We start from the raw sequence: 14515 nt of genomic DNA on the forward strand, positions 1-14515 counted from the left end.
CAAACCCTATTGTAAGAGCAAATTTCTTTGTGTTAAAAGGCAAAAAAAAAGGTTTGCCAAGCCACTGTTAGGCAGTATTCGGTGTTATAATATTCCAGTCCAGAAAAATAATTCAGTCTTATAAATTCCATACTATAGAGAGTTTACTTACATTTACGTGTTAGCCATATAAGGTGAGATTGAAATGACACACTGCTGGAGCTTCAAATGAGGATTTCTGGACGTCAAGAGATGCCCATTAGAACCCTTTCAATGCTGAATTGGGAATCATTATGTCATTTGTTCCCTGTGTTTATTTTGTAGTTATTTTCTTGAAGTAAGTTCATCATCTCCAATATTATAGATGGCAGTTTCCACTGGGCTGTAACATGTCTTTTGTAGCTTCTGTGTGGCTTGACATTCAGTATCTCCGTGTTGTAGCAATATCGGAAACTGAGCCAGGCTTATTACCCGCTCCTGGAATGTCTCACCCAGGACCACATGAGCTTCATCACCAACCTAGAGCCTCCCGTGCTCCTGTACGTTCTCACCTCGGTCTCGGAGGGACTCACTACTCTTGGTAAGTTGCACGGGGAACATTGCTTCCACGGGAAAAACTCGACTGCGCTCCTCAATGTCCGGCTCATTCAGGCGGTCGTCCGACTGACCGGCAACATGCGTGCCCAGCCCAAAAGGGGGTAACGATTACCTGCAAGTGCGAAAATGCTGCTGTTATATTTTGATACACAGTTTATTTTTTAATCAGCTTTATTAAGGTATAATTTACACACCCTGAAATTTATTCATTTTAAGTGAACCAGTTCGCTGAGCCCTGACCAATGTATATATACAGTATGAACCACTGCAGCCGAGGCATAAAACATTGTTATCAGCACCGCACACTCCCTTGCACCCCCGTCTGATCGGCCCCTCCCGTTAGCCCCGGCCCCAAGGAACCATGGTCTCCTTTCTCTCCCTGTGGTTTGCTTTTTCCAGAATTTCGTGTCAGTGGAATCATATACTGTGTAACCCTCTATGTCTGGCACCTTTCATTTCGCATAGTGCCTTGTGATTCTTCCTTGTTTTATGAATCGGTTAGTTTATCCCTTTCCATCACTGCGTGTTATTCCATTTCGTAGATTACCACCATTTTTTCTCTGTTCACCAGCTGTTCAGAACTTGAGCTGTCTTCATTATTTAGTTATTTTGAATAATGAACATTGAGTTACAAGTCTTTCTGTGGACAAATGTTATTTCTCTTAGGTAAATACCGAGGAGTGAGATTTCTGGGTTGTGTGCCAAGTATATTTTTAACACAAAAAAACTGCCAGACTGTTTCCCAAAGTAACTGTCCCATTTGGCTGCCCCTAGTAGTGTCTCCGCGTGCCAGGTGCCCGATGGTAACACTGCTATTATCAGTCTTAGCCATCCCAGGGGATGTGAAGTGGAATCTCACTGCGGTTTTAATTTGCATTTCACTAATGATTGATCATTTGAGTGTCTTTTCATGCTTATCGGCTATGTATGTATCTTCTTGGTAGAGTTTGTTTAAATCTTTTACCCACTTTTTAAATTGGATTGTTTATCTTGTCAAAGTTTGTTTTGTATTCCGGGTACAAATCCTTTATCAAATATATGTTTTGCAGTTATTTTTTTTGGCCCTTGGCTTGTCTTTTTATTTTCTTAACAGTATCTTCTGAAGAGCAAGAGCTTTTAATCTTAAGGAAATCCAATTTTTTTTTCTCTTATGGTTGATGTCTTTTGGGTCCCATCCTCAGAAATTTTTGCTTGCCCCGAGGCCATACAGATATTTTTCCTCTGTTATTTTTCTAGAAGTTTTATAGTTTTAGCTGTTATTTTTAAGTCTACAAGCCATTTCATTAACTTTTTGAACATAGTATTATGAGATTAAAGCTGAGATTTTTTTAACATACGGATATTCAGTTGTTCTAGCAACTTCCATTGAAAAATATCCTTTATCTATTGGATTACTTTGTAGCAACTGTGGACTGTCCTGATATTATAGTAAGCCTTAAAATCAGATAGTACAGCCCCCTGTTTTGTTTTTCTCTTTTAAAATTGTCTTGGCTATTGTGGGTCCCTGGCCTTTTTAATACAGATTTTAGAGTCAATTTGTCCATTTCTCTTGCTAGAAAAAAGACTGAGTAGGGGAATTTTGGTCAGGCTTTGCATTGAACTTCTAACCCATTTTGGGGAGAATTGACGTATTAGCACTATTGAATGTTCAGTTCCTAAAATGGCATGTCTGTTCATTTAGATGTCCCTTAATTTTTATCAACAGCATTTTTGTAGTTTTAAATGTATGGGTCTTGTACATATTTTGTTGTATTTATAAATAAGTATAAATGAGTATTTTATGTTTTTATGCGATTGTAAATAGTACTGAATTTCAGTATTTTGTTGTACTGTTCTTTGCTACCATGTCGAATTGCCGTTGGTATTCGGATGTCGACCTTGTATCTTGCAGCTCTGCTAAACTCACTAATTCTGGTAGCATTTTATAGATTATTTTAGATTTTTCTACATAGATGTACCTGCAAACAGAGACAGTTTTACCTCCTTTTTTCCAATCTGTGTGGCTTTTTTCCTTGGCTTATCCCACTGGCTAGAATCTAGAGTACGATGCTGAACATAACTGGTGACATCAAACAGCCTCCTCTTGTCTCCAGGGTTACGGGTAGCGCACTCATTCTTTCATCACTTAGTACAATGTTGGCTCCAGGGTTTCCATGGATGCTCTTTGTCTTGTTGAGGGTATTCCCTTCTGTTGCTGTTTTCTCAGAGTGCTATCGTGCACAGGTGTTGAATTTGATAAAAAGCATCTATTTCTGCATCTATTGAGATGATCATACGGATTTTTTGAGGGGGGAGGTGTGTTAATACATGATATAATGTGAATCATCACGGATGCATATTTGAATGTTAAACCAACCTTGCATTCCACACTTTGTCATGAGGTATTATCTTTTTTATAGATTACTGGATTCAACTTTCTAAAATGTTGAAACAGGTTTTAGTTCTTTTACAGTTTTCTGTTTTCCCATGTCTTTGCCCTGTTTTAGTGTCAGAGTGGTGCCCTCATAAATGAGTCGGGAAATGTTTCCCTCTTACATTTTCTTTGAATCATGTGTAGAATTGTTATTATAGTTTTAGCTCATTTATTGTTTTGCACAATCCTCTAGTGACACGTGAGGCCCAGATTTTTCTTTTGCTAGAGGGTGTTTAACTACAAATTGAATCTGTTTCACGGTGTAGGATTGTTCAAGTTAATCTGTTACATCTTGAGCAGCATTTAGTAGTTTGTGTCTTTGAAAGAATCTGTCCACTTTTTTATCTGAAGTTAATCTGACATCTTTGACATGAAATGGCCCATAATATGTGGGGTCTGTAGTGATATCCCCCCCTTGTATCCCTGACATTGGCAATTTGTGCCTTCTCTCTCCTTTCCGGGATCGTCCTGGCCCTGGGTTTATCAGTTGTACTGCAGAGAACAGCTTTCAGTTTTCATCGAAAATGCTTCTCTGCTTTTCCATTTTTATCTCACTGATTTGATATATAATCTTTATTATTTCCTTCTTTCAATTTACTCCGCTTTTCCCAGTCTAGTTTTGTCAGGTAGAAGCTTAGATCACTGATTTAGACCTTCCTGCTTTTCTAAGATACTTATTTAATGCTTTAATGTAAACACTGCTGTAGCTGTACCTCACAAAATTTTCCTATTGACATTTTTCCTATCGTTCAATTTCCAGACATTCAGGGATGTTCCTGATACCTGTCTGTCGTTGATTCTAGCTTAACTCCACTGTGGTCATAGAGTATACCGAGCGGTTGTTGTAACTCTTATATTTACAAAGTACCGCGAGTGTTCTGTGAGCGCGTGAATGTGCGTCCCACTCCTGTTGGAAAGGCGTTCTCTTTCAGTATCAGTTCTAACGGATTGGTAACGTTCAGGGTTTTTCTATACTCACTGGTTTCTTGTTTGTTCGCTTCCTACTTGTTTTTTGAATTACCGAGAGAGGTGCTGAAGTCTCTAACTGTAATTACAGATTTGTCCATTTCTCCTCTTGGTCCTGTTGGCCTTTATATAAAGCATTTTGAAGCTCCATTATTAGGTGTATAAATGCTTAGGGTTGTTATGTCCCTTTGATGAATTCACCCTGTTGTTATTATGAAATGACCCTCTTTATCCCTGGAATTTTCTTTCCTCCGAAATCTACAATACTTCGATATCACTAGCCTCTTCAGCTTTCTTTTGAGTACTGTTATCCTCTTTTTTTTTTTTTTTATCATTTTGCTTTTAATCTGGGTCTTTATATTTAAGTTGGTTTCTTGTAGATAGCAGGCATTGGGTTGGCCAAAAAGCTTGTCTGGTTGATTCTGTAAGATGACTTTAGTAGCACTTAGTTGTCTTTAACTTCATTTGAAACAATTTCACTAGATTGTGTTGTGACAGTTGTCATATCAGCATGCTTTTTAAAAAAATTGGTGAATTTTTGTGTAGCCCTTTTAATACTGAAAATGGAGGGAAACGCACAACAATTTTGGCATAGTATGCTTTATTATTTCAAGAGAGATAAAAACACAAATGAAACACCAAAAAAAGATTTGTGCAGTGTATGGAGAAGGTGCTGTGACTAATTGAACGTGTCAGCAATGGTTTGCGAAGTTTCATGCTGGAGATTCTCACTGGACGATGATCCGTGGTCGGGTGGACCAGTTGAAATTCGTAGCGATCACATCGAGACAGTAGTTGAGAGCAATCAGCATTCTACCACACAGGAGAGAGCCGACATCCTCAAAATGTCCAAATCAATAAAGTTGCCGGTGAAAATGAAAAATGTGCCTTATTTTACAGAAAAAAACCTAAACGGACACTTTCACCAACCCAATATTTTATATTGCTGTTGGAACAAATTTCTATAAACCTGGTGGCTTAAAACCATGGAAATTTGTTATCATTCTTTAGGTCATGACTCTGATGTGCGTCTCGCACCGAGGTGTCAGCTGAGCTGGGTCTCTTTCTGAAGGTTCATGCGTTTTCTTGCCTTCTCAGCTCCTGGAGCCCAGCTGCATTCCTTGGCTCGTGGCCCCTGTGTCCTGTCTTCAAGGCCAGCAGCATCTGATCTCCGTGATCCTTCTTCCCTAAGTGTGTCTCTGGGACTCTGGCCTCTCTGCCTCTTTCATTTTTAAGGACTTTTGCTACCCACATAATCCAGGGCTATCTCCCTATTTGTCGTCCAACTGATTAGCAGCCTTAATCCATCTGAACACTCGTAACCTAACACATTCACTGGTTCTCGGGAACCAGTGAACATATGTACATAGCACCAGGCACAGAGTTGGGTTATATTTTTATGTCGAATCTGAGTATGTCCACCTTCTAATTAGTGGTTTGCCCAATTACATTCCATGTAACTTCCAGTGTATTTGAGTTTAAACTTCACTATTGCTGTTGGTTTTCTCTGGACCCTATCTTGACCCTGTTCCTTTTCTTTTTCCTACCTCCTTTTGATTTGGATTAGTTGAATGTTTTTTATGAGTTCATTTTACATCCCCTTTGAGTTTATTAGCCATATCTCTTAATTTTAGTGGTTCTCTAGAGTTCACAATGTGTGCCTCCAAATACTATCATCCCAGGTTGCCTTCAAATGTTTACAGTCTGCCTCTCTTCCTCTATCTGCCTTCCTTCTGGAACTGCAGGTACGCGGGCGTTACCTGTCTCGGTTATGTTGTTCAGAGACTGGAGAGGAGGACTGCCTTGCAGGTGCCCAGAACTCCTCCTGGAATAGCTTCCACTCTCTAACACTCTGCCCCACAGGTTCCAGCTGCCTCAGCCTCCCCAAATCCAGCTGTTCCTCTTCAAGTCAGTGAGAAGACTTGCCTTTGTTTGCTCCCCCCCACCCCCCCACCCCCCTTGTCTGCGGTGGGGACACTGCGCTGCGCAGGGCGCTCAGGCAGTTGTGTGGGTGTTACCTCACTTGCTTCCCTCCTCTCCGGCCTAATCGTCCCGTACTACCTGGTGTGCAGTAACGGAAAATGTTGTTTCGTATCTTTTGTTCTGTTTTCTAGTTGTTTGTGGAAGAAGGGAGAATTCTCGTGGCAGTTAATTCTTCGTGGACAGAAACTGTCGTCTTTTATTATCACAGTTTGGCTTGGTGCTGCTTTCTCTCACACCATAGTAATACCCAGGGGGTTTGAATTGGGTGCGGGTGACTGAGCGGTTCTCAGGTGTGGTCTGAGGCCTGGAGTCTGCATTTAAGCAAGGTTCTCACGTGAGTCCTGGTAGAGTGGCTTTATGGGGAGAATATTGAACTTGGCATTGAGTTCCAGTGCTGCCACTCACTAAATACATGAGCACGGACTCTTACTCTGGGCCTGAGACTGCTGTCGGTGTTCTCATACGTGTTTCCTGTGTGGTCATTTCACCCTTGGACCCATTCTGTGTACCGGAACTGGGTCAGACGCTCTGACAGCACCATTTTTCCTTGTTTCCTCCATAACTGTAAGCTGGAAAAGGGGAACAGTCTTGATCATCACGCCTAGATCATTCCAGGGGCCTAGCATGTAAGTGCCCAGTGAACACTTACTGAGGGGCTAATCAGGTGAGATTGTTTTCGTTACATGGATGGTAAGCTGTGGCTCAGAGAGGTGAAGCAATCTGCCTAAGGTCATACAACTAGTAAGTACCTGATCTACGAGTCTTTCTAACTTTACAACTCATTCATTCTTCTTTACCTGCCAGCCTGTTAGATGTACCTGATAACGGTCACAGTTTTGATGGCTAGATGCCTGGTAGAAATGGTTTTCCTTGTGTTCTTGATTTTATCTTCAGTCTCTTATATTGTTGCAAAATGGCATTGTTAGCACTGGATAATTGGCAGGTGAATTGTGCCCTGTGTGCTTAAAAAAAGAGGACTATTTAGCCCTGGCTGGTGTGGCTCAGGGGATTGAGTGCTGGCCTGCGAACCTAAAGATCACCGGTTTGATTTCCGGTCAGGACACGTGCCTGGGTTGCTGGCCAGGTCCCCAGTTGTGGGCTTGGGAGAAGCTACTGATCAATGTTTCTCTTCCTCTCTCTCTCCCTCCTGCCCCCCCTCTAAAAATAAATAAATGAAATCTTTAGCAAAAATTATATCCAAAATTGTCTAAATTATTGATGAATCCTTCTTAGTAGATTCCAAACACCAAGGAATAGGATAAAATGTAAAAATTCATGACTTTTGCTTGTTCTTTTATGTCAGGAGAGGCGCATTATCTGAATCTCACGCGATAGCCTGAGCTGCATGTAAAGAAAACCAGTAACAGCACACAGTCCTCAGCACTGTTCATTCTGCTTTTTTGGTCAAATGCCCCTCGATCCTTATGATTCCTCACGTTTCAGTCTACCCTGAAATAACGTTTATCCTTTTCAAAGTCACCGACCATAAATCAGCCATAATGGAAGCTCCTCTTCTTGCTTTTATTGCAAGGGTGTATGCTCCGACCTTTGTATCTAAAGTGTTTACCTGGCTTTTTCATAGCTGACTCAGTACATTGGAACCTTTTAATGCAACCTGCATGGTGTGTGGTCACCAAGTCTATGTGAAGTCTTGATCATTTTTGTATGATTGATAGCATATCGCTCTTCACTGGTGAGAGGAACCGTATCTATTTCCTGCTTGCTTCCTGTTGCAGATGTTAAGTTACTTAATCCATTTACTTTCGCGATTAGGACTTCCACGGTAGAAATGGGAGGGAAGGGAGAAAACAGCCAGGCTCACCTAGTCTGCACTTGGCTCTCAGGCCTAGAAGTTTTCCGCTACATGCTACCGCTCAGGGTTATAAAACCGCAGCTCCCTTTTCTGCAAAGTAACCCAGGTAGTGGGGAGAGTAAACAGTTAATTAATTAATAATTCAGTCAAGTGCCATAGCCTTACGAGAGGAAGAAAGCTCTTTCCTTAAAAGCCGGTAGCTCCACGGGTTCCCAAAACTGTTGTCTGGGCCCATCTTCTAGACTCTCATCCAACCCCTTGTGACCCTACTGCCATCGTTATGCTCTATTTTTTTTTTAAGATTTTATTTATTTATTTAGAGAGAGGGGAAGGGAGGGAGAAGGAGAGGGAGAGAAACACTGGTGTGTGAGAGATACATCGATCAGTTGCCTCTCACATGCCCCCAAGTGGAGACCTGGCCGGCAACTCAGGTGTGTGCCTTGACCCGAAATCGAACCGGTGACCTTTCCGTTCACAGGCCCTGCACTCAGTGCACTGAGCGCCCCCACCCGGCCAGGGCATCATCCTCTATTGTAAATGCAGATGTTTGTATTTCAAAACTTGCCCCCGACCTACCTCTTTTACTTACCATGTCATTTCTCTCCAAAACAGTGTATGTGAAAGAGTTTTTAAACTGCGGTGGTATATCAACTGTAGGTTTTATTACTAAACACAACTCAAGACCTTTCGAAAACTTTCTCAGGTCAGCTTTGCCTATCCATTCTTTAATCAACTCAGCTAATATTGCACCTCCAGTCTACGATGGGCACATGTGTGTCCAAGCCTCAGAGATGAGTAACGTGAGGAGGAAACCATTGCCTTAGGAATTCAATAACCTACTGCTCCCCGGTCCCACTTATCCAGCCTGCTTCTCTCCTGCGTCTACCACGGTTACCGTTTTTTGAGTCCATAGTGTTTTTAACTGTTTCTCTTGCTGTTTCTGTCACTAATCATAGACTCCCCAGGATCATGTTCCTGTGTTACCCTTGGCCAAAAATACCTGGGCATTGTCACGCTGTGAATCAAACCCATGAATTTTGGATAATCTGCTTATCTCTGAGCTTTATTTTCCTCATTTGAAAAATGCAAATAACACCACATATATACAAAGTGGTTTTTAGAAGTTCATGAAGTGATCATTTTAATGTACAAAGGAGAATGAATAAATGGTTGTTCTGTTATTTCACTTACTTGCAAAGGACAAAAAACAAAACCCTCACAAATGCCTCTGTTGCTTTTCAGAGTAAATGTGAATGTCTCAGCCCAATATAGCTGTCCTCAAGGAGGCCTCGAACCTTCTCTGTCAGCCTTCTCCTAGGACTTCCCTCCTCGGTCTTTCACTCAAACCGGAAGCCCTGCTCCCTGAGTGCAGCCTCCTCTTAGGCCAGGAGACATCTTTTGAGTCCCCATTGTGGTCTTGGGCCTTGCTTGATGGTTACATCTATTTTGCCTAATGCTTAATTTTGCCCAGTATCTACTCAATTTTAGTGTTTGAGAGTTTAGATCTCTATTTTTGTCTACTTTCCTATCACGGCACCACACTAGACAAGTCACTGAGTCTCTCACTGTCCTCCCTATAAATGGGGATAACAATAGTAATTATTACAGTGCCGTTGTGAGGATTAAAAATAAAAATCCATGTAACTAATATAGTCTCCATAAATATCACTATTGTTATTATGAGAATTTCTAGTTATTTTCTTCTGATTCAGCTCTGCAGTATATTTTACAAATGACGAGAGAGGTTAAGTGCCCCTTTGAAAGTAACAGTACAGCAAGTAATTGGAAAAGATGGGATCTGAAACCAGAGCCTCCCTTTCTGCCACATTATGTATGTGTATTAATCTCTCTGCGTGGAAATGCCCTTCCTTATGTCCAACTGGAATAACTTTTCCAAGCCCATCTCAGGTCCCACGTCTCCACCAAACTCTCCTTGAGCCCCACCCAGATGTGACGTCTCCTTTAAAATCCTCCCAGCAGTTTGTCCCTCATTGTGTTGCAGCGACTTAAGTACTAAATCGGGGCCTCCCTGCACCAGGGTGGGCGATTCCCCTGAAGCAGAGCGCTTGCACCAAGTAGGTGTTTAATAAAGTCACTGGAATTGAACAGAATGGAACACTCTCTCTGATTCTATCCAGGAGTCATATATTCAATAACATGTCACTGTGCCAGGTCCTGGAGTGGACCGGGGTTTGAAGAGATGAACAAGGCAAAGTCCCTTCCCTCAGGGACTTAACAGTTTGATAACAGTGCTTTGATCCATTTCGAGTCTACTCTTGTGTACGGTGTCAGAAGGTGGTCTAGTTTCACTTTTTTGGACATACTGTCCAATATTCCCAACACCATGTATTAAATAGACTAGCTTTGCCCCATTGCCTGTTTTTGCCTCCTTTGTCCAATGTTAATTGACCATGAAGGTGTGGGCTTACTTCTGGGCTCTGTTCTGTTCCATTGATCTGCATGTCTGTTTTTATGCCGTTTGATTACTATGCTGTTTTGATTACTATGACCTTACAGTTTGAAATCAGCTAGAGTGATTCCTCCAACTTTGTTCTTCTGTCTCAAGATTGCCGTTGCTATTTAGGGTCTTTTGTGGTTCCCTTTAAACTTTTGGAATATTTGTTCTAGTTCTGTGAAATATGCCACTGATATCTTGATAGGAATTGCACTGAATCTATTGCTTTGGGTGGTATAGACATTTTAATTATGTTAATTATTCCTCTCCATGAACATGCTATATGCTTCTACTTATTTGTGTCTTCTCTGTTTCTTTCTTCGGTGTCTCATAATTTTTCAAGTTCAGGTCTTTTACATACTTGGTTAAATTTATTCCTAGGTATTTTGTTCTTTTTGAAGCACTTGTGAATGGGATTGTTTTTTTTTAGTTTCCCTTTCTGATAGTTCATTATTGGTGTATAAAAATGCAACTGATTTCTAGATAATTGTTTTTGTATCCTGCTACTTTGCTGAATTCATTTATCAGTTCCAGTAGTTTCTTGGTAGAATCTTTAGGATTCTCTATATAGAGTATCACGTCATCTGCAAATAATGACAGCTTTACTTCTTCCTTTCTCATTTGAATGCCTATTTCTTCTTCTTGTCTTACTGCTGTGGCTGAGACTTCCAGTGCTAGGTTGAGTAAGAGTCATGAAAGCAGACACGCCTGCCTTGTTCCCAATCTTAAGGGAAACCCCTGCAGTTTTTGCCCATTGAGTATGATGTTGGCTGAGGGTTTGTCAAATATGGCCTTTATTACATTGAGGTATGTTTCCCCTATTCCCACTTTGCTGAGAGTTTTTATCATAAATAAATAGGTGCTGGGTTTTATCAAATGCTTTTTCTACATCTGTTGATACGATCATATGGTTTTTACCCTTTGTTTTGTCTATGCGGTGTATTACATTTATCGATTTGTGGATATTGTACCAACCTTGCATCTCCGGAATAAATCCCACTTGATTATGGCATGTGATCTTTTTAATGTATTGCTGGATCTGGTTTGCTGATATTTTGTTGAGGATTTTAGAATCTGTGTTCGTCGGAGATATAGGCCCATAATTTTCTTTCTTTATAGTGTCTGTCTGGTTTTGGAATTAGGATAATGCTGGCCTTGTGAATGTTGGACTTAAATGTTAGACTCAAAACCATAAAAGTAGTAGAAGAAAACATAGGTAGTAGAATCGCAGACATTTCTTGTAGCAATATTTGTTCTGATGTATCTCCTCAGGTAAGGGAAACAAAAGAAAAATAAACAAATGTGATTACATCAAACTAAACAGCTTTTGCACAGCAAAGGAAAACATCAACACAATGGAAAGACAACCCACTGAATGGGAGAACATATTCACCAATACATTTGATAAGGGGTTAATAGCCAAAGCTTACAAACTTATAAAACTCAACACCAAAAAAACAGACAATCCCATTTAAAAATGAGCAAAGGACCTGAGTAGACACTACTCCAAAAAGGACATACAGATGGCCAATAGGCACATGAAAGGATACTCAAAGTCACTAATCATCAGAGACATGCAAATTAAAACCACAGTGAGATGTCACCTCACACGTATCAGAATGGCTACCATCAGTGAATCAACAAGTAAGTCTTGGCTGGATGTAAAGGAAAGGGAACCCTCCTGCATTGCTGGTGGGAATGTGATCGGTGCAGCCACTGTGGAAAGCAGTGTGCAGTTACCTCAAAAAATTAAAAATGGAACTGCCTTATGACCCAAGGATTCCATTTCTGGGAATTTATCCGAAGAAACCCGAAACCCTAATTCAAAAGAATATATGCACCCCTACGTTCGTTGCAGTGTCATTTACAATAACCAAGATTCGGAAGCAGTCCAAGTGTCCATCAGTAGATGAGTAGATAACAAAGAAAAGGCTGTGGTATGTTTACATAGTAAAATACTACTCAGCTATAAAAAGGAAGGAAATCTCACCCTTTGCGACAGCGTGGGTGGACCTGGAGAGCACTGTACTAAGTGAAACAGGCCAGTCAGAGAAAGACAAGTACTGTGTGATTTCACTCGTATGTGGAATCTAATGAACAAAATGAACTAACGAGCATATTGTGAGAGACTCATAGATAGAGAGCAGGCTGACAGCTGTCAGGGGGTGGGGTCTGAGCAAAAAAGAAGAAAAGGAAAAACTCGTGGACACGGACAACAATGTGGTGATTGACGGGGTGGGAGGGTATTGGGGAAAGTGGTGATGGATGGAGGCTTGACTGAGGGTGGGGAACACACAGTACAGTGCACAGAGGACGTGTTTAGAGTGCTGCCCCTGAAACCTGAATGATTTTGTTAACCAAGGTCACCCAAATAAATTCAGTACAAAGGTGGGGGAAAGTGCTCTAAAACCAGAAAGTTATTTTTTAGGAGAGGCGTTGTCATGAATCGGGATGCGAACACGTCAGCGGTGCGAATGAGTTCTCACTTCTCGTTCGTGCAGATACGGTCGTCTCCTCCAGCTGCTGCACCAGCCTAGACTGCATCGTCACCTACCTCTTCAAGCACATAGCCAAGGAGGGCAAGAAGCCACTTCGGTGCAGGGAGGCTACCCAGGCTGGTCAGAGACTCCTGCACTTCATGCAGCAAAATCCAGATGTCCTGCAGCAGGTAACTGACTGGTGGTTGGTCGCCTGGCCTAAGAAACAGAGTTTCCCAGAAAGTCAGCCTGGCCCCTGAATATCTCCGAGAGCAGCTGGGGATTCTGTGTCGGTTATTCCCTAGGATGGTTTACCCTGGGGGTAGGAAGTATACCGGCCTTAGTGTTACCAGCCTCAGGGGCTCTCGGAGCCCTTCACCCCACTGCAGTGCGCTAGAATTCAAAGAGGGGCTAGCCCTTCCGGAGGCCTGGGAGGGAAAAAGGTGAAGCCAGAGCTAGAAATGGTCAACCTCTGACTTCTTCCCTGGAGCCTGTGATAATGTCACCTTCTGTTGGCCTGGTGAATACTCTGGGGTGTGGGAAACTGCCGTTACTTGGGCTCCCTTCTGTCCCAGGAAACCTGCCAGGAACTTTCCACTTATCACATCATGGTGGGTGTTTTCTCAGTTTAAGATGAGAAATCAAGGTCCAGCTAGGTCATATTCCCAGGAGCATTTAATAATAGGTAATAAAGCCACAATTTCTTTATCGTCAAATGTGTTTTCTCAGTGGCTAATATGAGTTAGGTCCAAGTTTAATATTGTTTTTATTTTTTCTTTTTTTATGATATTTTATGGATTCTGCTATTACAGTTGTCCCAGTTTTTCCCCCTTTGCCCCCCCCTCCACCCAGCACCCCTTACTACCTCAGGCAATCCCCCCACCATTGTTCATGTCCATGGGTCATGCGTATAAGTTCTTTGGCTATACTCTGTTTCCTGTATTTTACTTTACATCCCCGTGGCTATTCTGTGACTACCAATTTGTACTTCTTAATCCCCTCACCTCTTCACCCACTCCCCCTCACCCCCCCTCCCATCTGGCAACCATCAAAACGCTCTCTGTATCCATGATTCCGTCTCTGTTCTTAAAAAGCTCACTTCTACAAATCACCATAACAGTATGCATAAAAAAAATACACATGCTATTATTTCAAAAGAATAATACCATTTTTCTATGGAAATACCATCACTCGGATATTTTCCAGTTTCACTAGATTTGGAAAATGATATCTTTGTGGTGCTTCCAGTCGTTCTATTTTGCCATATTATCTCCGTTATAGTCTGGTTTGCGAACGTAAACGCTTACCAGGGCCATCGACCAGCAAATAAGTCTTTTGGAATCAACAAAGTCACTCTGGGTGACACAGAGTGAGACAGCTGCCGTGGGAGGGGTTTTCTTCCTGGCTGTCATTTTTGCCAATATTCAAATGAAGTGATGAGAACTTTATTTGTGGCAATGTCTCAGTTAGCCCATTATTTTCCTGGTGGGGAGGGGTGTAGTTAAGATTTTGTGTAACTAGGCAAAGTGCTGTAGGCTTATGACTCTTCGGTATGACTCTGGGATTGTTACGTGTTGCTGATACAGTAAACAGAAGAAGAAGGTAGCTCACATTTATTTAGAACTTCCCTACGTACAAGGTACAAGAGCAGTTAAGACTCGTGAGACATAATTTCTCTCCCTAAAAAGTCTCCTGTCGGGTGGGACAGAGATAAGTAATAACTAATTATACGATGATGTGATTAATACAGTGATGGCAGGGTAACATGGGAGAAGAGGACTTTTAGAGAAGTCTCCTCTTTTTGACGCCCCAAACAACCCCGAAATGTGGGT

The 14515-nt window shown here is 41.7% G+C and overlaps 1 protein-coding gene across 2 annotated transcripts in view; it reads left to right on the top strand.

Moving 5' to 3' along the window:
- RANBP17 (RAN binding protein 17) overlaps nucleotides 1-14515 on the top strand; it is a 232708-nt gene that overhangs the window by 193446 nt on the left and 24747 nt on the right. For both annotated transcript variants that reach the window (XM_053927056.1, XM_024577058.3), the window contains 2 exons: nucleotides 421-559; nucleotides 12708-12874. In XM_053927056.1, the coding sequence (XP_053783031.1) occupies nucleotides 421-559; nucleotides 12708-12874 (306 nt within the window). The remainder of the gene's footprint in view (nucleotides 1-420; nucleotides 560-12707; nucleotides 12875-14515) is intronic.

This window comes from Desmodus rotundus, chromosome 6 (genome assembly GCF_022682495.2).
Source record: "Desmodus rotundus isolate HL8 chromosome 6, HLdesRot8A.1, whole genome shotgun sequence".
NCBI classification, from domain to species: Eukaryota; Metazoa; Chordata; class Mammalia; order Chiroptera; family Phyllostomidae; genus Desmodus; species Desmodus rotundus.